The following is a 26,986-nucleotide window of genomic DNA, read 5'->3' as shown; positions in this document are numbered from 1 at the left end:
AGGGGGAGCTTGGAAATGCCTGCTGCTGTAGGACTTCAAGTTAACCCCTTGTGGGCTGCCAGCCCTGCCTTACCTGATCTGTTGTGCAGTTTTCTACTTCCTGCCTGACCTGATACTCTGCTTTCTGCTCCCTGCCCCATCTGCCACCACATTGCTTGTCCTTTCCCCAATCTGCTACATGGCACACACAGAGTCTACCCATACCACTTGTGCTGAAGATTGGCCACTCCTGCTCTAACATTTTTTCAAGCATCTTTATATGCAGCCTATACATCAAGGGCAGCAGCTGAATGAAATATGATTTGAATACCTGCAGAAGCAGAGAAAGAACAATTAAAATTGGCAAAGTGTCTTATTATTTTGCAGGTTGTTTTGCATTTCTGGAGCTTTGCATTTCTTTTTGTCTCAGACCACAACACGGCTACCAAATACATCCCTGAAATATGGAAGATGCCAAATTTTAGCCAATTTTGGATTTAAACTTCATTGCTGAACAAGAAAGATTTCTACACCTCCCTGCCTGTCTGCCATCTGACACCACCAGGGAAGGAATCCTGCTTTATCTGCACATCAAAAAGCAACTCACAAAGACACTCTCATGGACCCAAAGGAACTGACTTCCACCTTCAGCTTTCTCTGTGCAAAAATGAAGTTTATTTGGGGACTTTTTACCATCTTTAATTTTCCCTGAGCCTGAGGAAGGGCGTGTGCGCCTGAAAGCTTGCAGGAAAAGATATTTTTTGCTATTTCTTACTGTTTCTTAGTTGATCTAATAAAAGGTATCATCTCTGAACCAAGAGTTGCAGAGTTTTGCATTTCTTACTGTTTTGCAACATCCTACACCACTTACGGCAGTCAGAAATACTTCACAAGCCATGGCCATCTACATTTCAGCTAGAGCATAAAATAAAGTCATCAGCATGCTTCTCAAAAAGAGAAATCTGTAATCCTTTATGGATACTTATAACAATGAACCTTTTGCAGTATTCTGTTCCTTCTACCAGAAGGAGATTCAGATGTTCGAGGAAAATATGCAATGTAAGCATGAAGCACAGAAACCCTAGTTTAATTATAACTGAAGAAAAGCAGGCAGACAAGGTGATTTGGAAAAGGGGGAGGTGAATATATGCTTCATATATTTGAAACCTATCTTTTGCTTAGGTCCTAAAGGATAAAAAATGGTCATCAGAAGGCTAGGTAGAACACATTCCTGGACAACAACCAGACAGTGCTATATAACTGTCATTTAAAACTAGTAGTCAGGGTAGGCCTTATTTATGCTGCTGCTGCTGCTTTAATCTGAGGTAGTGGCTATTTTTCATCTGTTATGGCTGAATTAGAAAATTAGCACCTTGCTTCTACATATAGGGCTATTGCAAGATCAGTCAGCTTAGGTTCAGGAAGGAATCTACTATCCTTGGAAGACAAGAAAAGCAAAAAGAACAAACACAGAAAAGGCCATTCTCTGAAACAGCTGGCAGGGGTCACTTCATTATTGAGCAGCTGTTGGTTTTGAAAGGAAAAGGTAGGAAAAATGAACGCCAGTTTTAAAATATCCATATGCCATTTCACATTTATAATTAAAAAACCTGGTATTTTGTTGCAACCTGTAGAGTGATGAGAGTCCCTTGTGATTTAATGGATTTGCGTCTAAAGTATTTTTTATTTAAATATATTGATTTGCACAGAAACTTATACAGGCCCTAGTCTTGACACTTCAACACTATCTAAAACCAAAGTTAATTGGAAAAAACATCAATAGCAAAAGCTCATCTTACACAAACACAGCCAGTCAATAAAGAACAAAGAAACCACTAGTGCACATTTGACAGTTCAATACTAGACTGGTGAAAGCCAAGAGTGGATTTTCTGGGAGCTATAACATAAAGCCAAACTGTTTCTCACAGGCAGAAGAGCTAGTTTTGGAATTCTAGGCCTCTGGCAGATGTTCAGTTAAAGGAGTCATGGGATCTGATGCTACATGTGCATGGCAGGAGGTGCGATTGTGGGATCACAGATCAAATCCCAGTTGTGCCATATTGCCAGAACAGAGGAAGCCTGGGTATCATTATCCAGAGCTCCCCCTTTACCAAGAAGTAGCAAGGCAGTCAGCTGATTAGCACTTACAGCCTCAGGGGCACAATGAAGTCAAGGGCTCTGATTCACCCCTGAGGCTGAGACCGCTGATCAGCAGACTTTCACTCCTAGCCTTGGAGGCACACCAGAGCCCTTGGCTCCAATGCACCCACAAGGCTGGAAGCAGCAACTGAATATGGCGGTACACATTGGAGCTCTTGACTAAAAAGGAAGCACAGATTAGCTGGAAACGCAGATCAGCTGACTGCCCCTTCCAGCCTCAGAGGCACACCAAAATGCTTGACTTAGATGCACCCCCCAAAGTTGGGAGCCTCAATCAGCTGATGCCTGGCCACATATTCAACACAAGGCATCATGGGAACCAGTCCAAAGTTATTCAACAAAATATGTGTATTAATTTTGTGGTTTCTTCCTTGTTTTACTGTGTCATTAAATGCATTAACGTGTAGCCAGGTTACTACTTAAGACATGATTAACTAGTTAATCACATCTTAAGTATAATGTCTGCCAGGGGCTACATTCAAGAATTATTAAGAAAAGGCTGTGGCCTAAACTTTTAATCGATAATTTAGAATTCAGTGACAAAACTGGTATTTATATACAAGTTAATAAAATATCTTATGATAAAAACAGCTGCCTCTCAAATTCACACAAAGTTGGGGACATACTTACCAAGGCAATCATAAAGGCCCTGACTTATCCAAGCTAGTATAGCAAGAGTGATAAGGTCTCCAAAACTTGCTGCAATGGGCGTGGCAACATTGTCAGGATTAATACCAGTCTTCTTTGATCCAACAATAACTCCAACCATAATTATCCCTGGATCCAAAGTAAGAAGAAAACATGTTATCTAATGCCATGCCACAGGAAATTTATGGACAAAATGGAAATCAAAACTAGATCTTGTGAGAAATACAAGCCTTTGCCTCTGTCCCAGAATCATTCTTCCTCCTAGGTGACTCAAAATTAATCCTATTGTTTTTTTTCTACATTTTTGTGTGTAGGGAAAACAAGGAAATCCATCAATCATTGGCTCTGTATGGTCATTCATTTTGATTATATATAAAATTGGCACTTGGTAAAAACCATAAAATCATAAAGGGTCTTTGTATCACCATTCCTTGCAGCAAAATATTATATGAGGATAGTTATGTACAGTACATTCTTGCTGAATTTGCATTGATTACTGCAGACTCAGGATAGTTTAAGGTTTCATCACTCAAAATGCATTGGTTATTAGCAGGTTTCATATTCTCCATGATTTCTACTCCTGGTCACAAAAATCACTCAGTGCTCCATTATTAAAATATAGATTGATACTACATAAACAGTAAATCAAAACATTTCACATGGAGGTAGTTTATATTCTTTTCTATAAAAAGCAAGAGTTCAAGAGGTTCTGTATAGAACTCCAATGCCTGCTGAAAATTCTGCTCGTAGTGTTATATTAGCAATATCGCTAATATCACCTAAAGAATTTTTCCTTCATAACCTAATATTTAAGGGGGAGTTTTCAAATACATTTATTAATCTTAACTTCAAGTCTTTTTAAAAATTAATTTCTTATTACTTTTATATATTCGTATATACTGTATTATTTTCTTTTGTAGAAGACATTAGAGTTTGCTCTGAACCCTAGTTAAGGAGCAGTGCCTAAATATTTCGTTCTAAGTCACAATTCTTCCAAAGCACATGTTTTGTGTGTAGGAGTCTTGGACTTGGAAAGGAATTTGCTGTGCTGGCCCAATACCAAACACAGTACACTCTCTTTTCATGACTGAACTGTACATGAGCAGGAGTATGTGTAGCCATAATCTGCATATTCCCCATCCCTATGACTACTCCAGCCCAACCCATAACTGAACTCAGGGGCTATGTGTTCACTAAGAGAGAAAGTATGATCTTAACTCATGTTACAAACTCTGTAAAATCCCAAAGAATTCAAAGCACTATTCACGTGAGATAAGAGGCTGAGTTAAAGAATAAGAGGTACTTAGTGTTTAACCTGATCTGGTAACTTGTAGAAAGACTACAAACTGCCTTCTCTTCATTGACAGTTTGTCTTGAATTGAGAACGCACCTTATCTTCTTAGTGCAGGAACGACCTGCTTAGTCCCCTATATGACTATATAAGGCCCAATCACAAATAAGTGCCATATGTTTAGCAGTGACAATGTATGCTGCGCAGCTGTGACTACAAAAAGAAATCCTCTACCCTCAGATGTGGGGAAAAATCTAAAACAACCCTTCTCATTTTCACATCCATGCATGAATTTGTTCAGAATGTGATGTGACTGGATCCCATTTTATCACCTCATGTTGCCTCAAGTCAAAATAACTAGGGCTTAGTTTTACAAAGATGCTGCTTTTGCTGTAGGCACAATCAAGGCTACATTTTATCAACCTGAACAAAATCTGGATATTACTAAGACCCCTACCAGATGTGTAGGCAGATGCTACAGGAGGCATGATTGTGAGATCTAGCATGAGATCCCATCATGCCTTATTGCCAGTGCAGGGAGAGCCCACAACCATGATCCCAGACTCCTCATGCAGTGGCAAGTAGCAAGCTCCCACAGCTGGGAGCCCCCTTAGCTGACAGGGCTCCCAGCCACAGGAGCACATGGCCTACCCCTGTGGCTGGGAGCCCCATCAACTGTGCGCTCCCAGCCTCAAAGGAGCATCAGGCCACTTGTTCAATTAATGGCATGACAGCCACGAAGTGATTACACACTTTTTGTGGAATAACTTTGTGGAATATATTCCTTGTTTTATGACATGAACTGCGTTAACATGTGGTTGGGTTTACAACTTAAGATGTGATTACCCTTTTTTTCATTACTATGATTTTAATTATTAGTACATAAAAGGAGATTGCAAAAGGGCATCCTACTACCAAGTATCTATTTCAGATATATTGTGCTCTGCAGGGTTTTAGATCTTTAAGTACCAGTGACATAAATGCACATTCAGTTTTTACTGAAAAATCAGTCACAGTGGAAAGTTACAAATATTTCTTTCACCTTGTAAAAGAGATGCAATAAAGGCAGTTGCTACACTGCTGGAACACAAAAGGATTGAATGGTCGAGGCGGTATTTGCCATCTGGAATCCAGCCTAATATGATTGCTGCCACTGCTGCCAGAAAACCAACTACTGTTGCTTGCACCTAGATGAACAAAACAAGAGTTCATTTACTAACAGATTCACCTTTTAAAATTAATTGAGAGATGCAAAGTGACTAAAACTGTTCCCTGCTTTGCTATACTTTCTCAATAGGAGAGATACACCTTGTACGTAAAAAGCAGTTTTACTTTTTCTCTATGTCTGTCTTGCTTAAGAAACAAACTCTATGTTACCATGAAAACACATATACAGTATGTGGCAGTACACTGGGTGTGGCTGCCACTTGCAACCAGTGGGTTGCGTGTGGGGTGCATGGACCCCGGCCCCATTGAAAGTGGGGGCAGCGACGAGAGCCCTGTTGAGGGGGCCAGCAACGAGGAGCCTGAGAGGGGCCGTACATCGAGCCTGGTAGAAGGCCAGCACAGCAATAGGCCTCGAGGGGGCAGGGTCCTGTGGTGGTCAGCCCGAAGGAGAGAGTACCCTCGACTGGCCCAAGCTGGGGCCAGGATCACGAGGGTCAAAAGGGCCGGAGCCCCACCGCGAGGGACGCCCAAGAACCAGGGGCCTGGGGTCCCGACTGGCCTTGAGGTGGGCCAGGGCAAGAGGCCAAAGGTTCCAGGGGAACCACAGCCGAGAGGGGAAGATAGCTTCGTGAGAAGGAATAGCAGGACAGTGAGCCCAGTTAAGAGAGGGTAGCAGTGTGTGGGGCCTAGAACACCGGAGGTTCAATAAGAAGAGAAGCCCCAAGAGAGGAGGCAGTGATGAGTGCAACCAGTGGGTTGCAGGCGGGGAACATAGACCCCGGGTTGTGTGCGGGGTACGGAGACCCCGGCCCCAGTGAGGGGGCGGCCCCAGCGAGAGGGGGCAGCGATGAGAGCAACTAGTGGGTTGCAGGGCCCCAGAGTGAGGGGGCAGTAGGATGAGCGACAAGAAGCCCCATTGGAAGGGGACGGTGAAGTGGCCCCAGCGAGGGGGTGGCCCCAGCGAGAGGGGGCAGTGATGAGAGCAACCAGTGGGTTGTGGGGCCCCAGTGTGAGGGGGCAGTAGGATGAGCGACGAGAAGCCCCATTGGAAGGGGGCAGTGAAGTGGCCCCAGCGAGGGGGCAGTAATGATCTAAGGGGGGAGGTGTGTGGCAGTGCACTGTGTGTGCCTGCCACTTTAAGGGCCTGGAGCTGGCAGCCTCCAGGTGCCTGATTAGGGCAGCCATTTTAGAGGCAAGGGCTGCTTATATAAGGAGGGCAGTTTGGCTGCTGGAGGCCAGGCAGCAACATTGCCTGGCTGGAGTGCTGCTGAGATCACCGGAGGTAAGGGAGAGCTGCAAGGGGTTGGTAAGGAGGCTCCTGGTCCTGGGCATGACCTGAAACTGCACCCTGCTGGGAGTGGGTGGCCTGGTGGGGCTCTCAGTGGCATGGGAGCCCCCAGGAAATGCCAGGCCAGTTATCACCCCGGTGAAAGGTGGGTCGGGGTGCCTTAACCCCTAACTCCCACCACCACTGGGTGGGTTACCCTTGTGTTTGTTGGGGGGCCCAGGGGGCCAGTGTTGAGGGGCCCAGAGAGGGTGGACCCCGAGAGTGTGATTGAGTACAGGGTGTGGTGCTGCGGTTGCCCCTAGGAGAAAGGGAGTAGTGGCACGGTGAGGCCCAAAAATGCGAGTGAGCGGCTAGAGACCAAGCCCGAAGGGGAGAGTACCCTCGACTGGCCCAAGCTGGGGCCAGGACTATGGGAGTCAAAAGGGCCAGGGGCCCACTGCGAGGGATGCCCAAGAGCCGGGGGCCTGGGGTCCTGACTGACCTGGAGGTGGGCCAGGGCAAGTGGCCGAAGGTCCCGGGGGGACCACACCCGAGAGGGGAACATGGCTTCGGGGGGCTAGGTAGCCTGGATGATGGTGGAGTGGCCACCTGATAGGAGAAGATCATAGAGGGGTCCTGTGTGGATGGTTCTGGGGCCCAGTGTGGGGCCGGTGACTAGATGAACACCAAGATGCCATCTGCAAGGCTTGGGCTGCGGTATTAGGGGAGGTTGGAGCCGCAGAGCGCCCCCTGGCATCGGGGCATTACAATGGGTAGCCTCCTGCTTAATTGACATCTTAATGAATCAATTATCATCAAAGGCGTGGCGGGGGAGATAAGCGGGCGGTTGCCCAAGGACAGGTGGGCGGGCAATGGAGGTCGGCCCCGAGTGGCCCCCTGCCACGGTGACAGGTGGGTGGGCCACAGGCTTCGGCCCGAGGAGGCCCCTGTCACACAGTACATTTATTATTATATGGTATTTAGCATCTGTATTGATCATTATAGTGTTTATAGTCTGTGCATATTTTTCTATTATTCAAAATTTGTGCTGAGTACTTTTAATGCAAGAGTCTACAAAATGAGTAAGTTTTACCTGTTTTAATGCCAAATTGCCAATTATTAGGTTCCATTTCTCAATGGGAGAATCCATTTTCCCAACGTTTACCTGTGAAATAACAAGTTAATTTTAGATATTTGGATTTAAATTTATGATACTTTCAAATCTAGTAGTGAAGCAACAAGTCACTGACAATTCAGTGCCACAACTAGAACAGCTGTAATATTAATATGCTCCAGGGGGTTTTGGGGGTTTGTTTTTTTTTAAAAATTCATTAAACACATCTGTTACAAAGTTAGATAATGAACAGCATGTACTTTTAAAGTCTTTCAAGAGGAATAATGATTAGTCAGTCATTTTGAAAGTAAACTAAAACCAAATCCAGCTTTACAGTATTATTCTACTATTCAATTTATACAGCTTCCTCCTGGTCAAGCCAACACTGATGAAGTTTGCCGTACAGAAATCTTGTCAAGTAAGTAACTTGTTTCCTTGCACACATCTTTACCACATGCATAGTGAATGTTACTTAAAATTCCGTGTATATTCCTGAATGTATAACCAGGATTAGATTAGTTGGCAAAAAGGAGAAATGTACTAAAATGGTTTGCATTTAGTCACTTTAGAGAAAAATCAACCTAAAGTGCCATGAAGGCTAGGGTCAGAAATTATATGTAAACTAGTTTAAGTGATCAGAAACTAATTTAAACCTGTAACAGAACAGAAGTTCAGTGCACATAAACCAGTTTCAAAATGGTTGAAACTGGTTTCAGATAAACCTGGCTGAATGTAGTATTAGACTTAACTGATTTAGGTCAAACTGGTTTATGAAGATTCTCTCCCAGACCCTTTCCTGATTTGAGTTAAATCAGAATCCCTCAACGTCTTGCAGCCCTGGGCAGTGCTATGCTGTCTGCTCCAGAGAGAAGGGCTGGCCACGCACCTTTGCTCCCTTGTTGGAGCAGTGAGAGCTGGCTCACTGGCCAGCTTACTGCCCCCGCCAGAGGCAAACCCCTGTTGGGGTCTGTGGCCAGAGTGTGAGGTTAAACTTCCCTTCCCCCAAGTATGAAGCTGCCCTGCCATGCTTACTTAGTGCTGGCTGCAACTGTGGACTACAAATCCCAGAGGCACCTGGAAGCAGGAAGAGGAAGTGATGAACAACCCTGCAGAGTCCTGCTTCTGTGATTCTGGACTGCAAATCCCAGAAACCTCAGGGGCAGCAGGAAGAGGAAGCAAGGACACAGCCCATGCTTGCTATGTGCCAGAGAGCTGTGCTCCAGTGCCCACCAGGCTTCTGGCCTGAGCCACTGTAGGCATGTGGCTGCATTTCCTGAATCAAAAGTGAATGTCTGTTCATTTGCCTATTGGTTCAAACTTTGCAGCTTAGAATAACTTGCAAAGACTGAATCAATTCAGCCTCAGGCTTTTTGACTGCCTGTACTTAGCCCAAGAGTTTATATTCTGTTGACCTCATCCTGGAAACATTTATGCTTACAACTTCAGTTCAACCGGCTGCTTACATAAATAAAAGTACATATGCAAGTTTCTAGAAAATCAAGTTTTATAATCAAAAGCAGAGTTTGGCTTTGTAACTTTGGATTTACCCCAGTGTAAGTATAGACTTACATTGCTGTAAACAAATTTCAGCCTAATTCTATGAGGCAGAGAATAGGACTATCCAATCTCAAATGAATTAAAAAACCAAACAAATAACTTTTAAAATGCTGTCCCACATACCCTTCTTTCAGAATGCACTGTTTTGTTGAAAGCAAAGCTAGGACTAAATGTAGAGATCTGGACAATATTTGGGCACTATTTGAGGACATTGTAAGTTCTATTTCTTGAGGAAAGTGTTCAGAATCTCCTGTTTTCCAGCAAAGAAGTTATACTTAAGTTTTTCTGTTGCTCACTAAATGAGATGCATAACGTGAAAAATCACTCTCCAAATAAATTAAACCCAGGCCCTTTTGCTTTCCCATTTTAGTCGTCTCTCTTTATATTTCTGATTCTTTTCCATCTTGCTTTTGCTGTTTGTGGTTTAGGAGGAGCACAGTAAGAGGAAACACCCAGATAAATGCACTGAAAGTTATTGAGACTTTCACAATCTACAATATAAACATTTTACAGTGTTCAAAGTACATTCAAACTTCAAAAATAGTCCTCCTGAATTTAGATAGCGCAGCATTATTTAAGGAGGCACAGCTCTTACACAAATCTTATTTATTCTTCATAAATAGGTGTGTTAAACACATTATGTAATGGGTGATAGTTATAAGGTAAGGCATTTCTTTCGTATTCTTTAGGAGCCCATAGACAACATCAAGTGGTCTCTATGTGAAGATTAAAATCCCATGGCACCTTTAATAAAAACAAGGGTTTGCCCTGAAGTCTTTGATCAAAATTTCCCTTCCACCTTCTGTGAAATAGCATATTGTATATCAACTTTAGGAAAGCTGATCTCAATGAACTCAGGTGATTAGTCAAGGACGCACTGCAGAGTAGGAGTTTTGAAGGGATGGGAGCCCAAGAAGGGTGGCTGTGCCTTAAGGAAACAATCCTTCAGGCACAAAGCAAGACGATCCCCGTGCGAGGCAAAAGAGGGAAAGGGGCCAGGAGGCTTCCCTGGCTGACCAGAGAAATCCAGGGCAGCCTAAGGGCCAAAAGGGGAGCACATAAAAAGTGGAAACAGGGAGAGATCACCAAAGATTAATATACCTCCTCTGCTCGTGCTTGTAGGGAGGCAGTTAGATGGGCCAAAGCTACCATGGAGCTGAGGATGGCATCCCAAGTAAAGGACAACAAGAAATTGTTTTTTAGATATATAGGGAGTAAAAGGAAGGCCCAGGGTGGAATAGGACCCCTGCTAAATGGGCAGAAGCAATTGGTGACGGACAGGGGGGACAAGGCTGAACTCCTCAACGAGTTCTTTGCCTCAGTGTTCCTAAGCGAGGGGCATGACAAGTCTCTCACTGGGGTTGTAGAGAGGCAGCAGCAAGGCGCTAGACTTCCATGTGTATACCCTGAGATGGTGCAGAGTCACTTGGAGGAACTGGATGCCTTTAAGTCGGCAGGCCCAGATGAGCTCCATCCGAGGGTGCTGAAGGCACTGGCCGACATCATTGCAGAGCCACTGGCGGGAATATTTGAATGCTCGTGGCGCACGGGCCAAGTCCCGGAGGACTGGAAAAGGCCCAACGTGGTCCCCATTTTCAAGAAGGGGAGGAAGGAGGACCCGGGCAACTATAGGCCAGTCAGTCTCACCTCCATCCTTGGCAAAGTCTTTGAAAAAATTATCAAGGCTCACATTTGTGAGAGCCCGGCAGGACAAATTATGCTGAGGGGAAACCAGCACGGGTTTGTGGCGGGCAGATCGTGCCTGACCAATCTAGTTTCTTTTTATGACCAGGTTACGAAACGCCTGGACACAGGAGGAGGGGTGGATGTCGTATACTTAGACTTCAGGAAGGCCTTCAATACGGTATCCCACCCCATACTGGTGAACAAGTTAAGAGGCTGTGATGTGGATGACTACACAGTCTGGTGGGTGGCTAATTGGCTAGAGGGTCGCACCCAAAGAGTCGTGGTAAATGGGTCGGTCTCGACCTGGAAGGGTGTGGGCAGTGGTGTCCCGCAGGGCTCGGTCCTTGGACCGATACTCTTTAATGTCTTCATCAGCGACTTGGACGAGGGAGTCAAATGTACTCTGTCCAAGTTTGCAGATGACACAAAGCTATGGGGAGAAGTGGACATGCCGGAGGGCAGGGAACAGCTGCAGGCAGACCTGGATAGGTTGGACAAGTGGGCAGAAAACAACAGGATGCAGTTCAACAAGGAGAAATGCAAAGTGCTGCACCTAGGGAGGAAAAATGTCCAGCACACCTACAGCCTAGGGAATGACCTGCTGGGTGGCACAGAGGTGGAAAGGGATCTTGGAGTCCTAGTGGACTCCAAGATGAACATGAGCCGGCAGTGTGACGAAGCCATCAGAAAAGCCAATGGCACTTTATCGTGCATCAGCAGATGCATGACAAATAGGTCCAGGGAGGTGATACTTCCCCTCTATAGGGCGCTGGTCAGACCGCAGTTGGAGTACTGCGTGCAATTCTGGGTGCCACACTTCAAGAAGGATGCGGATAACCTGGAGAGGGTCCAGAGAAGGGCAACTCGTATGGTCAAGGGCCTGCAGACCAAGCCCTATGAGGAGAGACTAGAGAAACTGGACCTTTTCAGCCTCCGGAAGAGAAGGTTGAGAGGCGACCTTGTGGCTGCCTATAAGTTCATCACGGGGGCACAGAAGGGAATTGGTGAGGTTTTATTCACCAAGGCGCCCCCGGGGGTTACAAGAAACAATGGCCACAAGCTAGCAGAGAGCAGATTTAGATTGGACATTAGGAAGAACTTCTTCACAGTTCAAGTGGCTAAGGTCTGGAACGGGCTCCCAAGGGAGGTGGTGCTCTCCCTTACCCTGGAGGTCTTCAAGAGAAGGTTAGATGAGTATCTAGCTGGGGTCATCTAGACCCAGCACTCTTTCCTGCTTATGCAGGGGGTCGGACTCGATGATCTATTGAGGTCCCTTCCGACCCTAACATCTATGAATCTGTCCTAGGTGATGGATCCCTCCATGCCAGAAGTGACATTTCACTGTTGCTGGCAAGCATTTTCATTGCCAGTTGGCTTCAACTGGCAGTCTTGCAATTTATGTTTTGAACTTTTTTACACAATAAAAGGAACTAGAAAACAGGCAAGTAGATACAAAGAGGTGCAGTACTTCAGAACTACTGATTTATTAGATTGACACAATTTTCTATTTTTTTGATAATGTCCTTTGATGATAAACGTCTTGATATGAACATGTATTTACACACTGTAAATTATTTAATAAACAGTTATCATTTCAAAATTGGTACATGGCCATGTATCATGTACATAGTTTTCCCTTTTGAAATCACCTCAGTTTACCATTGAAAGAGTGCAATACACATCCTTTGGTATTGATTCTTTCCTCACTCTGATGCCTAGAATTCAGGACATCTTGCTCACTACAAGATCTGCCAATCTGTTTTGATGCAGAACTCCAAAATGCACATATATTTAGGCTAGGTCTATGCTTGGAAGGTTTTACTGGGTTGTTTTTGCAGGCAAAATACTCCAAGAGCAGACCCAGTTTACACTGGCAAAATTGTGCTTTTGTTGAGGTTACTTATTCCAGCCTTTAGGACAGCCCAATCCAAAAGCAAAATAACCCAAACTGAAAAGTATGCAGTTTGTTAGTATAACTTCATCTACACCAAAGGCTTTTGCCAGCCCAACTATATCCTTAACAAATTACACTTCATCCCATGCCTGACTAATAGAAGTATGCTGGCAAAAGGTTGTTGTATAGACCTGGCCCTATACTGTAAAGGAGAATTGCCCCGTTTCTGTAATTGAGAAATGAGTGAAAGCTGAGATTTTCCAAGGGGTGCCATAAGTTTTAAAAGGGTGAGCACCAGTGGACTACAGCCTTTCCTTATTTTAAACAGCTTTAATCACACACACCCTGAAAGATAAGTTTCCCCTGTCAGTGTCTCAAATGTGTCAGTCTTGGACTTCGGACAGCCTAGTTGTCACTTCAGTACATTCAGTATCTTATCAGTATTACAAGATAATATTGCCTTCTATCTAGGAAAGTAAACAGAAGCAAAAAAACATTGTATGAATCTTTCCTGCTTTATTCCTTTACAACCACCTGAAGGCAAAGGGACTGATTGGGCATTTTTACACGTGCAAATTGTGTAAGTGGCAAAATGAGCGTTAACTCAAAGAAAATGGTGGTGGTGCGCTTTTGAACCTTGCAGATGCTTTAGTTCAAAAGCGAACCACCACCATTTCTCTGCACTCACACACATTTTGCGACTTATATGACCGCAAGCAGCACAACGCAGTGCATGTCAGCTCCTGTGTGGAGCAGACTCGATTAATTGAGTCTGCACTGAAGCGGCAGATCCCTGGTGCATCTGAGAACTAAAAAGTACATGTATAAATGCCCATTTAGTCTACTCAGGGATTGCCAAGTGATAAAAGGAGTTCACTGGGTCTGTGGTTTTGCTGTAGTTTGCAGTCTGTTTGTGGGCTATGCATTCTGATGAACAGAGGCTTTACGTCTGAGGTACGTTCCCACTCTGATCACTACTGAGGTACGGTTAATTAAAGGAGGGGGCAGGACTGACTCAAAGTAAAGGCTTTAAAGCGAAGCAACCAGAGATGTTAACAAACAGAAATTGGGTATTGTGAGTTTGTGTGGAAGACTACAAGGAAGAATTTGGAGGGAAGTTGTCCTTTTTTCCTTAAAGATCTGGACTAGAAAGATAATACGGTGACAGCAACTCAGAGAAAAATGGAAGTGACCAAAAAACGAAAAAGGTAATGAAGATACATTTTTGTTAAGAGGGTACCTGATAGAAGTTACATCAGCATGATGTGTTGCCTGGTAGGACTTGTGGAAGATATGAGGACTAGAAATGTACTTGGAGATGGTACAGTGCAGACAGGGATTAAAGGCATGATGGAGAAAAGAGGAGAGGGGAATGTACAGGCAAATCCAGATTTGGAAAAAAAAAAATCTCAGTAAATTGGAGGACAGTTTACTAAGAAATGTGGGCAGACACATAAATAGACTTCTGTGTTTTATTTTATTTTGTTTCCTTTTATTTTGTTTTTCCTCTGTCTTCATCTGAAGTGCTGAAGATTGCATAAGACACAGCACAGGTGTGGGCAACCTGTGGCATGGGTGCCACAAGTGGCACAAGAAGCCTCTGTGTGCTACACAGCAGATGGAGGAGGCAACAGGCAGCACAGCAGCAGGTAGGGCAGGGAACAGAAAGCAGAGCATCAAATCAGGCAGGAAGCACAGGGCAGGGAACAGAAAGCTGAACAGCAGATCAGGTAGGGAAAAGGGGATTGGAGTGGCACTCAGGTAGGGTACAGGTCTAATTTGTGATACACCTGCCAAAAGAGGTTGGTCCTGACTGGGGTAGGATGTGCTGATTTTCTGAGTGATACTGGCAAACTTTTTTTAGGTGCCTGGTTGGTGTGTGCCTTGCTCAAACACTCAGGGTTAAACCAATCACCAGACATGGGGTCAGGAAGTCATTTTCCCCTCAGATTGCTCTCTTCTAGCAATGTGCTGTAGTTTTTGAGGTCTTTGGGTTATTTTGATTTAAAAAATCCTACATTTGTTACAGCATGGCAAGAGGTGCTTTCAGGCTTCTGGTGTGCATGTTGGGGGGTGCTCCTTAATTATACCAAATGTTATTACCAGCCATGAGAGCATGGTCTTGCATTTTGTATTACTGAATTTCCTCTTATTTATATTGATCCAAGCCTCAAGGCCATCCAGTTCCAATCCTCCTTAGTATGGGCAAGAAGTCCCAACTTTGTGTCATTGTCAATTTAATGAGCATACTCCTAGCTTTCATGCCAATATCGTTAATTACATTTCTCTCTACACTGACCCTTGAGGAACTCCACCAGTTATGTTCCTTAAATTGATTAAACTACATTATACTAAAAGAGGAGATGTCTTCATGTTATTTATCTGACCCTTACGTATTCATCAGTAGCTACTTCCATTAACTTTTGAGTGAAAACCTCCACACCTACACCAAAGAAAGTATTGAGCTTATATCATCCTTGTCTATTATCAAAGGGAATTTTGGTTGCAAAGCACCTCTCAAAGTCGGTCTTAACAAACCACACTGCACACAGGGTGTGGAATGGACCAGAAAAGCTCCTAGCTTGTTCTCCAGAAGCATACACTTCCTTAAAAAATATGTCAGCCTTTAGTTTTTATGGTTGTCAATGAAGCCTCCAAAATGTTTAACTGGGTGTAACTAAAGCAGAGACGTCTTCATACAGAGAGTCTGAAACAATTACTCTGAGAGGTGTGAACTGCTCCATGTACCATCCAGTGGTGTTAACTCATAAGCCCACAGTGAACTAGTAGAACTTGGAGTGTGCACAATCACATCTGAAACTGCTATTTAGTTTCTTGTGACCTGCATAGTTTTCATGAAGAGAAATTATTCTGAGGGTGGAGTTTATAAGGGATGACTATTTTCTTCCTGTGATCATTCTGTATTTACTACGATGAATTTCTGTAACAACTACATAAATACTAACCCTGCCAGCTTCTCATCTAAAAGACTAATATTTTTTCTTTCTAACATTACAACACACATCCAAGGGGTGGGGGGGTGGAATACTCACTGCAGTTGACAGTCTGGATGCCAAAGTCATCTCCAAATTTCCTTTGAGTCCAAGAAGTGCAGGAACCAAGATAAAAACTTCGGAAACATTTTTGAACACTTTCCAATGCTATTTAAATGATACAAGGGGAAAAAAAGCTCAGATACATATTATCCCTTCACATTTTCAGACATTATTTTAATAACAATACATCATTCACAAAAATGTTTTAATCCTCAGCTATTTTCTTAACATTGCACCTAATATTTTTTTGAGATGACAGACTAACAGCTACCTGGGCTACAGACAGAAATTACACACAAACTGTTATAAGTGAATGGAAACTAGTTCAAATCTGTAACACAACAGAAGTTCAGTGCACATAAACCTCTTTCAAAATGTCTGAAACCTGTTTAAGATAAGCCTGAATGGATGTGGTATCAAACTCCACTGCTTTAGGTTAAATCGGTTTATTTATGTACCAGATCCCCTCCAGATTCAAGTTAACTCTGTCCCCCAGCATCCCAGTATGCTTTACACCTCCCCTACAACCCTCTCCCCTTGCAGGGTTGGTGGGCTAGCCATGGTCCAAGCTGTCTGCATGGGCCCCTGACTTCTGGCCTCGGCCACTACAGGAATTTGGTTGCATTTCTGGAATCAAAAGTGAATGTCTGTTCACTTGCCTATCAGTTCGATCTATGCAGCTTAGACTAACCTGTGAAGATTGAATCAATTCAGCTATGAGCTTTTTTACTGTCTGTGCTTAGCCCTGGACAGTAACATACAATATGGTTTTGCATTAATGTTCTGATCTAAACAGAAGTCAGAAAATCAAGGCTGTAAACAGACATCTCATTTGAGGCTCCATGTTTTAAGCCAGATCAAAACATAAATAGCACAGCCATTTAGAATAGGACCCAGAACAAAAGGCTCTGACTTTTATTTACAACCCTATGGTCCACTGTTCCATTTTAAAGTAACCTCTGAAGTATGCAATATCAAATGTGCTAACATTTTCCCTGGAACAATGCCACATACCGCCATTTAATTAATAGTAGTTCATTCAAATAAATTGCCAATCATTCCAGGGACAAGCCACGCGTGGTCTCCCTGGCCACTGAGCAGTAACACAGCTTTGAAAGACTACGTGTTTACAGAGAAAGTCTTTTGTCCCACTTTAAGTATCTGTGACCATATCTAATATAATAATGTAGGTAACCATCGACCCTCTGGATCACGGTGTACACATAAGACAGGGATGGGCAATTATTTGGGCTGGAGGGCCACTTAAGGAGTTTTGCTGAGCTCTTGAGAGCCAGAGGGGTGGCGAGGAAGGAGTGGGATGTTGACCCAGCCTTGGCCCCCTGTCACAGCTGTTTACACAAAGCAGTGTGGGGTGGCCCAAGAAGATTCCAATTTATCTTAGCGGGACAGATTGGGGGGGGGGGTGGTCTCCACTGAGACTGGCCTAGGACACCTGCAGGCAGGGCACAGTTGGCTGGGCAGATGGGATGGAGCCATGGGCAGGCAGGGAGCGGTGTCCAGGTTCAGGGCCGGGGCCAGGATCAGGGGACAGTGACAGTGTGGGGCCAGGACCCAGGAGAGAGCTGTGATGTGTTCCCCATGCATCCTTGCCCAGAGACCCAGTGCCCATCACAAGGACATGCAGGGAACAGATCACAGCGCTGCCCCAGGCACCATCCCTGTGCTGTCATAACCCTGTGATCCTGACCCTGGCCTCACCCACCTGCCCATCCCATGGCCACATCAGCTTCGCCTGGCTGGCCTCCAAAGAGACCCCACCTGTCCACCCCCCCACTCTGTCCGGTGCCTCCAGTGGTAGGTACAAGGCAGGCGAGTTGAGGTGTCCAGCCAGCAAGACCAGGTCTGGAATTAGCGGCAATGAGACACGTGCTTGCTCTGGGACAGCAGCAGTGGGATCTGCCAGGAAGCTGAGTCTGACTGCTATGCTACCCCTGCAGACTACAGCTCCAGGTGTGCCTGAGAGTCATGCATGGGGGTAGAGTGGGCTGCACCAGGTGGCATCTCTGTGCTTGGGGCCAGCAGGACCGGCTGCAAGCACCAGGGCCTGGGCTGCCCTCCATGTCTGGGCCAAGGGACCCACCGCAGGCCAGATGGAATCACTTGGCAGGCTGGGTCCAACCTGTGGGCTGTATTTTGCCCACCCCTGACATAAGAGGTCTAGTTGGGTGCCTGATGAATCCACTTGTGGCTGACAATCCCAATTCAAGACCAACACAGCTTGTTACAAGTTTCACAGATCCATGTTTTCAGAGTTGGAGTCCAAGTTTACAGCATACTACTTTCTTGTTTCTTGCTTTGCTTCCATCCTCTGGATCAAAGCAGCTTCATGTTGTGCTGCACCGAGGACCAGGTGTTCTCTCCAGATTGGATAGGATTCTGCATGTTCGTCCCAGCTTTCTACATTGATGCTGAGTGACTTATCATTTTTGCACACATCGTGGTACCACCATAGAGAGCAACCCCACTTTCTAGAGCCATTTTGAATCTCGCTGTACAAAATATTCTTGGTGATATGGTCTCTTCCTAGTCTTCATGACATGGCTGAGCCATTGCAACCTATTATTAGACAGTGATTTCTAAGTGTGTCAGTCCTGAGCACTCCAGCACCTCTGTGTTTGGCATTTTTTCTTCCCACTTTTATATGAGATAAAGTGTGCTAACTCTTTTACCTAGAACAATGCTGTGTAAATTAACTGTGGCTCATTCAAGTTAATTGCCACTCATTCCAGAGAGAAGCCAGGCTGCAAACAGAGCAAAACAGGCATGGGACAGTCATTTATACATGCAGCTTGAAATTAGCACCTTTTTTCCCCCATTGTTGAAGGAAGCAGGGAGATGGGAAGAGTTCTCTCAGTACTTCAGAGGTTAAAATGGGACAATGGGCTTGTACGTTCAGATCCCAGAATACAAGGCTTTCTTCTAGGACAGTGGTTTTCAACCTGTGGTCTGCAGATCCCTGGGAGTCTGCAGACTCTGTCTAAGAGGTCCACAAAAGATAACCATGATCAATTGAAACTATATGAATAGCCACACTTGCAATTGAAAGGGGTTTGCACCTCCATTTGAAATTTCCAAAGGGGTCCACAAATGAAAAAAGGTTGAAAACCATTGTTTTAAGAAAACTTTAAGTCTTTTTAGTATCAGAAGGACAATGGTGCAGTTTGGAAGGGCAGCAGCTCCTTTTTTGTCTCAAGTTATCACATGTAGGATGTATGAGATTTACACCTATAAGTAGGGAGCTACCAAATACATGATTTCACAGATTTCAGGGAAATGTTGTAATTGGCAGTCTCCCATGAAATAGCTGGTTCCCTGTGAGACTTCTGGCACTCCTCAGCTAAACAGAGGCTTGAGGGGGCCCACTTTCGTCTGTCCTCCAAATGGCAGCCCTGGCTGTGATACAGCCATGAAATTGGGGTGCCAGGCTGTGTTACAGCCTTGTATTTGACCACCAAGGCCCATTAATTTGGTAGGTCCCTATTCATAAGAAATGATTTAAAAGTTTTAGTGAGACAATGAAATAAAATTAGCATTGTTACATGGCTTGGTGCAGCTGAAAGATGAATTCAGGATGAAAGTCCTTGGCATCTTGTGGACACAAATTCCTGGACAGCCCCCAAATTCAGGGCTGTCCGGGAAAAGCATGGGTGGTTGGTCACTTCAAACACATGTATGAAGTTCTTATGTACAAGCTTAAGATTTAGCAAGGTAGGGATTTAACCTGAAAGTATCCTTTATAATAATTGGAGTTTAGAGTAAAAGTAGCAGGCTTTGTCTGGTTTAATTTTTGTTTTGAAACTGCATTCTCTGTACTTAAGACCCTTGTTGATTTGAGTTCAGGTTACATATTGTAGTAAAACAAGACACAGTTCCTGTTTCACAGTCCAAGGAAGTAACAATATTTGCATACCAATGTTAACTTCCTTTTACTAGGTTACCAGATGGTTATTTTCTTATCATAAATGTTTCCAGGAAGATGAATTCCAATGTTCTTTGCTTTGATTTACAAGCCTGAGTGTTGGAGAGTATTGCCCTTTGCCTGTTTTTAATTAACAAATTCATAAAGTGGAAGACTTAGTTACAAAAAAAAAAAATCTCCATTTTCACCTTGAAGGTAAGGAATTCAAATTGTTCATAGATTTTAAAAGAGACTTCTGTGAACACTAATTGTATAGAGAAAAACATAAAAGCAATGAAGTTTTCACAGAATTTATGAAACTCTACACCTTGGTAAAGCAGCACCAGGAAAAGAAATAGAAAAAGTAGAAGAAAAGTTACTTCCCCCACCTCTTTGATTTGAGGTGAGAAGACAGGGAAATAAGCTGCTCCAATAGGCCTGTCCTAACTTTTAGCTTCCACTGAATTTTCTTTAATCATTACTACACAAAACATTACTGTGTAAATAGCTGACTATGAATCCTGGGACAGGGCTCTGAAGTTATGTTAAAACTGAACTTGAGAGAGAGGGAAAATCTTGTTACTTAGTCTGAACACTGAGTATGAGTTAGGCTTCCCTCCTCAAACCAGTGGGATCTAGTCCTTGTATAGCAGGAAGGAGTAGTAGAGGTGGGATCATAAGCCTCATAATAATGTCTACATTATTGAAACGTGTGTGTGTGTGTGGCAGGGCACTGCGGGTGCCTGCCACTTTAAGGGCCTGGAGCTGGCAGCTGCCAGGTGCCTGACGATGGCAGCCATTTTGGATTTGGGGCTGCCCATATAAACATGGCAGTTCTGCTGCTGGAGGGCAGGCAACAACATTGCCTGGGTGGAGGGCTGCTGGTGTCATCTGGAGGTAAGGGAGGAGCCGTAGGGGATGGTCAGAAGGCTCCTGGTCCTAGGCATGACCTAAAACTGCACCCTGCTGTGAGTGGGTGGCCTGGTGGGGCTCCCAGTGGCGTGGGAGCCCCCAGGAAATGCCAGGCCAGTTACCACCCTGGTGAAAGGTGGGTTGGGGCACCTTAACCCCTAGCCCCCACAACTGGGTGGGTTACCCCTTGTTTGGAGGGTCTGGAAGGTGGACCCCATGGAGAAAGAGTGAGGCCATTGACTCAGGCCTGTCTGGACTTCCCCTGACTGGTCCATGCTGGGGCCAGGACCCGAAGGGTCAAAGGGCTGGGGGCCACCGTGAAGAACGCCCAAGAGCTGAGGGCCTGCAGTCCCGACTGGCCTGGAGGTGGGCCAGGGCTAGGGAGCTGAAGGTCCTGGGGGGACCACACCTGAAGAGGAAGCAGTTCAGGGAGCTATGCTGCCTAGTATGAAGGTGGATGAGACCGCCTGAGGGGAGGAATCCAGGCGGGGTTCAATTAAAAGGAGCCTGGGGCCCAGGTTGGGGGCCGGTGATGATGAAAACATCAAGATGCCATCTGCGAGGCATGGGCTGTGGTATAGGGGAGGAATGGAGCTGCAGATAGTGCCCCCTGGCATCGGGGCAGGAAATGGGCAGCCTCCAGCTTATTAACATCTATTTATTAATTAACAACAAGGTGTGGCGGGCGGTTAGCCCAGAAACAGGTGGGCGGGCCACAGCTAAATCGGCCTGAATAGGCCCCCTGTGACAGTGTGCAATTTTGCACTTGCTGCACATAATATTCTATAAAGCCATATGCTCATCTCCACATTCCAAAAGTCCTGTATCATTCTGTATGTGCTTCCAGGTATTTTATTAAATTATGTTAAGACTTTAACATGCATGTGGCAGGACACTGTTGGTGCCTGCCACTTTAAGGGCTGAGCTAAACAGCCAGCAGGTGTTTGATTACGGCAGCCATTTTAGAACTCTGGCTGCCCTTATAAACAGAGCAGTTCGCTGCTGGCAGGCAGGCAGAAACAGTCTGGCTGAAAGGCTGTATGAAACATCTTGGCGGTAAGGCCACGAGCTTAGGGGGATGGTTTGGAGGCACCTGGTCCTGGACATGACCTAAAACTGCACCAGTTACCACCCTGGTGGAAGGCAGGTCAGAGTGTCTCAATAACCACTAGCCCCCACATCACTGTGCATTGCAGTTGGAGCCAGGCACAGCTACAGCCACAGCCATTTGAGCACTCAACTGGGGAAGGAAGCCCTGTAGCCCCAGTGAGGAGGCGGAGATGTGGAGCCCCAGTGAGGGGGAAACTGGAGGGCTGGGAGCCCAGTATATATGTGGGAGTTTGTATAGAGTTGCCCTGGGAGGAGTCAGGGTAAGCTTGGTTCCGGTTGGGTAACTGGCTGGCCACTGCCCCAGTGAGGGTCATGGGAGAGGCCCAAAAGACTGTCTGCCACCCAAGGTGTATGCTAGATAAAGCCTATGGTCAAAGGGGCCTGTTCTGAGAGGGAGCAAAGCAGTAGAAGTTGTTGATGCGTGAAAGAGACCCTGAGACGGGGTGGAGTGTGAGAGGAGGGTATGAATGCGTGTGTGCCTGAGGCCTGACAACAAGGGCTAAGCGTGGTCCAGCTGTAGGCTGGGAGCATTGTCACCTGGATGCCATCTGCGAGGCTTGGGCTGCAGTGTAGGGGAGGAACAGAGCTGCAGATAGCGCCCCCTGGCATTGGGGCAAGAATGGGCAGCCTCCCACCTTACTAGAACCAATTAAGAAACAAGGAGTGGCAGGAGAGGAGGTGGGCAGTTGGCCCAGAAACAGGTGGATGGGCCAGTGGCAGACCAGCCCTCAGAGAGCCCCCTCTTACAATGTGTCTCTATATACCATATACATTCTGGCAGATCACCTTCTCCCCAAAATTAGGGTATGTGAGATTTTCCCAGAAGGTGGGATATACAAGTAAGTCAGGAAAATAAGAAACTATTCAATTTTCTCACAGTACACATGTACACAGCTGATGGAACATTCAACATTCATAAATCAAACAAGTATTTCCACCCAGTTATAACAGCATATATGCATAAATACTGATAACTATTTTGAATCAATGTATGAGTATGAAATATCCTTGAAAATTAATTGTAATACTTCAACATATATGTTGATTTTTTTTAACCAGTCATCTGTGGCTTAGCGGCCATAGCCATCAACAAGTTTCAAACTTTTAACATCTCGCACTGCAGTACTAGAGCTACTAAAGTGTTATAAACACAGTTTGTATTTGCAAAATCTGAATACACATACACACATGCGTGCACTTTGCTCCCAATCAAAATTGTGACTATTTCTACTAGAATGCATTAAAAAAACCTTAACACTATATTTAAAGCATGTAAAGTAAATACCAACCTGCACAATATCCAGAACCATACCAGCAGAAACAGTTCCAAATCCTGCTAGCAAAAATGGTACAAGTATCTGTAATGCCATAATACTACTGGATTCCTTTGGCTGTTTTCTGCTCCCTTCCACAATGACATCTTCATCACTATCAGTAGATAAGCTGTCACCCTGTAATATGGCATCTGTTTCTGAAGTGTCCATTCCATCACAATAATTATAACTGGAAAAATCATCGTACTTTGGGCTACAGCTAGATGGACTGTGTCCATTACTACCATGAAAAGTTGGTTCTGAGAAGTGATGGTACTCTAGGTGTTGATCAGATCTAACATTATAATTGAGCCCTGTAGGTTGTAATCCATCTTGCCAGACACCATTCACTTTATGTCTCTCTTCCTGGCTTTTGTGATAAACAATTGGAACCATACTTAACAACAGGTTCAGAAATTTGTCAGACTGAATCGTATTTAGATTTATAGTCCAGTTTACAAAATGTTCTCCATCATAAGCCTTACTACTTGCTTTTGTTGTGGTAGATCTGCCTTTACAGTTAGTCATACTGTCATAAAAATGTTACTGTGAAGATCACTTGTTCTTCAGGCTTCAGTGAAGAAGTACAGCTGATGAGGCAAGACAAGTCACACAATCATTTATTTTAATTTTGAAGTGGCCACTTGATTATGTAGAAAGTGTTCTTTCTGCTGAGTACACATCTTGAGCAATTCCATAAGCAAATTTGGATCTGGGGAAGGAAAAAAAGGCAATTTCAAGTAACTTGACATCCTGTCTACCAGAACCTTATATGGGAGTCTTTTGGAAGAGGTAGGAATAAGAAAAAATACAGAAAACTAGGGTTGAGATCTGGTGTCATAGCACTTCGTAGGAACATTACAATCTGGAAAAGAGAATGGAAAACAGAATCGATTCTGTGACCACCGCAGCAACCACACAGAAATAAACTGAGACACAACTGGATGGCAAAAAGTGTGCACACTACATAGAAAGCTGGGATTTAGAGAATTACACCACTCAACAAGCAGCTGTGGCTCAAAGTTGTGGTAGGCATAGGAACAGACATGAGGGGACCTTGCAGAGGACTATTACTGAATGCATCACCATAATATTTTACTGAAGATCAAAACAACAATCTTGGATCTCGTGATAGCTAGTAGTTGGTTTACTAACAATTATAGCTTTCATTTGATTTGTGTCACTTAACTCTTAATTGACAGGTATTTCTTACCATGGATACAAGTACATAATCAACATGAACAGAAGAACAAAGGGCCAAAAACTATATATGATAACATTTCTACAGGAGTGGAAGACTGAGTCAATGATAAAAAATGTGTAATTTATAACAAAAGATATAGAGGCGTGAGAACAGTATGGGTGTGCATTTGGTCTTAATCACAGGTGAGAGGGCAGCTCTGATTCGAAACTAGAACTCCCCTTCCCCCAACTGCTTTAACTCAAGGGGACTTTTGCCAAGAAAATAGCCTGATGCTTCAAGAACAGCAGTGGAATCAGTCACTTAATTTTTTTAAGAAATCCAAAATTCTTCAAGAAAAAAAAAAAAGTCCCGCTTTGCTTTGCTCAACTGAAGATTTCTTTGCTACATCTGCCATACTAAGCTGTATCATTCATCACAGGTATTTAAACCACCTCCCTATCCCAGCATTAAAAGAAGCTTCTGTACATAACACTTGCAGAGAATAATTTTCATTGGTGGTAGTAGTATTACAATACCAAGGAGCGCTCTCACGGGCCAGGACCTTACTGAGATTAGAGTTCAATCTTGGAAAAACAGGGCTTGAAGGAACCTAGGGAGATCATCTAATCCAGCCCTCTCCTCAAGGCAGGATCATCCCTGACTAAACCATCTTAAGTCAAGTATTTTGTCCAACAAATTGAGCAAAGAGAGAGCAAAAAGATGGTCTTTACCTCACACCGCTTGCTATCTAAAGCAAGTGATGAAGCAAAGGAGTACAGATAAACAAAATAAAGTAAGATAATATTAGTCAACATGATTGATACTGGTGTCAGCACATCAGCAGTCTAACTGTTGTCAAGTACAATATAGGCATAATGGTACTGGAGAGTCTTATGGAAGGATCAGAAGGAGAATAGTAAAGTAGCTTTACAGCAACGTATAGTGAACTCCTCCCCAGTCTAAGGGACAGCATGGGAGAAACTGCAATGGTGCTTATTTGAAAATGTAATAACTTAATGGAAGCTCTCATCATAGACTGATTAGTGGCAGAGATGCAAAGAGGGTGACATGGAAAATGATGTGCAGCAGCAATCTGAATGAATACATGCAGGACAAGAGTGTATTTATTAAAGCCAGAGGGGAAAAAAAATGCTGCACTGAGAAATGAGATTATGAGATCCTGTATGAAAGTTTCAGGTACATCAAAAAAATAGAAAAGCCTTAATCTTCTTAGAGATGTTGGAATGAAAAAAAATATATGCAAGAGTCAGATATAGACTGGAGGCAGACTTAGAGAGACATCCCTGTTGATTAGGACACTCAGATTATGGACCTGGGTGATAAACAGGATGTTGCTGAAATTTCCATTTCCTCATTGAGTTACCTAGCTGTCAGAGAGACAGACTGAGATTTTAGTTTGGACAGAACATAAGTGTGAAGTAAAAGATCTACACATTGGCTGCCCAGACAGCTGAATTTGTATTTCTCAGTGAGATTACACAGGTTTGAAATGCAGAGGGAGAGAAGGAAGAGATGAAGAGCCCTATGGAACCGTGACAAAAAATTGGCAGGAGGGAGACGGGGATCCTTCAAGGAACATGCTGATGGAACCAAAAAAACCCCCCAAAACAAAAGCCTGGAAGCCAAGAGAGGACAGGATGCAGTTTCAAGAAGAAGAATATGATTAAATGTGCTGGAGTGAGCTGATAGATTAATGACAATGAGAATGGAGGACTGGCTCTAAAACAAGATGATTAGAGTTTAAGTGGTTACAATGAACACAACAGGACGCTGCTGGACTGACCAGTCACTGAGTCGGAACTGGGAAAGAGAGGAACACATCAGTATTTGTGAATAGTGGGCGCATATACATGAGACGCGGTTTACTGCAGAGCTGCCTTCCACTGTAAAGTCTCAATGTCTAGACATGCATGGCTCTATTAGGCCACACTTGTAAATAAAAGTACTATCCTGTGGTGGCAGTCTTTCGCACATAGCAACTCACATGTAGATGCTGATGGGGCTGGCTGGGGCATGAGGGTGCTTCAGGAAGGGGGGCTGCCTTCCCGCTAGCCCTGCACTAGAACACCCTTGTGCCCCAGCCAGCTCCTCTGCAGCATACTGAACCAGATTGGAGCAGCCCTGGGCTGTCAGGCTGCACTCCCCCCCCCGGGCCTCTAAACTTCTTTATTCGCTATGGGGAGAGGAAAGCGTCACAACCCAAAGTTGTGAGTTTTTGTTTGTGTGTGCTTCGGCAACGCTAAATTATGTTCCCGCTAAAATTACAGCTTCCTTGCACGGTGGAGTTCTCTGTGCGGGAGAGAACTCCGGTGCAACGGGGAATTTCCCGCCAGATTTGCAGCTTCTTTGCATGGTGCATTTCTTTTGCATCTCAGAGATGCACGGTGCAAAGGAGTTCCCGCCATTTGTATTCAGATTTGCGCCACATTATTGGCCGATTCTGAGTAAAGGCATACGTGGTGGCTAGCTATTGGCTTGCTAGCCGTACAAAAGGCTTGGGTAGTTTCCGCCCAAGTCAGAGAGAGAGGAAAACTGGAGAGAAACAGAACTCACCAGGAGGAGGAGACTTCGCGCTGTGTGAAGATCTCTAAGCGATGTGGACCCTTGCGGACCCAACGCGCCTTTCTTAAGCAGGCAACAGAGGTCTAAACAGCCTCTGGCCTCTCCCCGTCGCCGAGCACAATCCTAGACGTATCCCTATCCTATATA

The 26,986-nt window shown here is 44.6% G+C and overlaps 1 protein-coding gene and 2 long non-coding RNA genes across 3 annotated transcripts in view; 2 read left to right on the top strand and 1 right to left on the bottom strand.

Moving 5' to 3' along the window:
• The window catches only part of LOC109283610 (uncharacterized), a 72,027-nt gene extending 71,254 nt beyond the window's left edge, over nt 1-773 (top strand). Inside the window, exon 4 of the long non-coding RNA XR_009461744.1 lies at nt 367-773. This is a non-coding gene — a long non-coding RNA (uncharacterized LOC109283610). The remainder of the gene's footprint in view (nt 1-366) is intronic.
• SLC41A2 (solute carrier family 41 member 2) overlaps nt 1-26,986 on the bottom strand; it is a 98,904-nt gene that overhangs the window by 58,546 nt on the left and 13,372 nt on the right. The window contains exons 2-6 of the mRNA XM_006272980.4: nt 23,050-23,785; nt 15,817-15,924; nt 7,606-7,677; nt 5,121-5,265; nt 2,770-2,916 (exon numbers count right to left, since the gene is read on the bottom strand). Coding sequence (XP_006273042.1) covers nt 2,770-2,916; nt 5,121-5,265; nt 7,606-7,677; nt 15,817-15,924; nt 23,050-23,601 — 1,024 coding nt within the window. The 5' untranslated portion in view covers nt 23,602-23,785. The remainder of the gene's footprint in view (nt 1-2,769; nt 2,917-5,120; nt 5,266-7,605; nt 7,678-15,816; nt 15,925-23,049; nt 23,786-26,986) is intronic.
• Nucleotides 6,345-26,232, top strand: LOC132250146 (uncharacterized). Its single transcript, XR_009461745.1, has 3 exons — nt 6,345-6,527; nt 7,990-8,044; nt 24,276-26,232. It is a non-coding gene; the product is annotated as an uncharacterized LOC132250146 (long non-coding RNA).

Source organism: Alligator mississippiensis, chromosome 4 (assembly GCF_030867095.1).
Source record: "Alligator mississippiensis isolate rAllMis1 chromosome 4, rAllMis1, whole genome shotgun sequence".
NCBI classification, from domain to species: domain Eukaryota; kingdom Metazoa; phylum Chordata; order Crocodylia; family Alligatoridae; genus Alligator; species Alligator mississippiensis.
The sequence above is the reverse complement of the archived record's forward strand: the minus strand, read 5'-3'. Positions and strand labels throughout refer to the sequence as shown.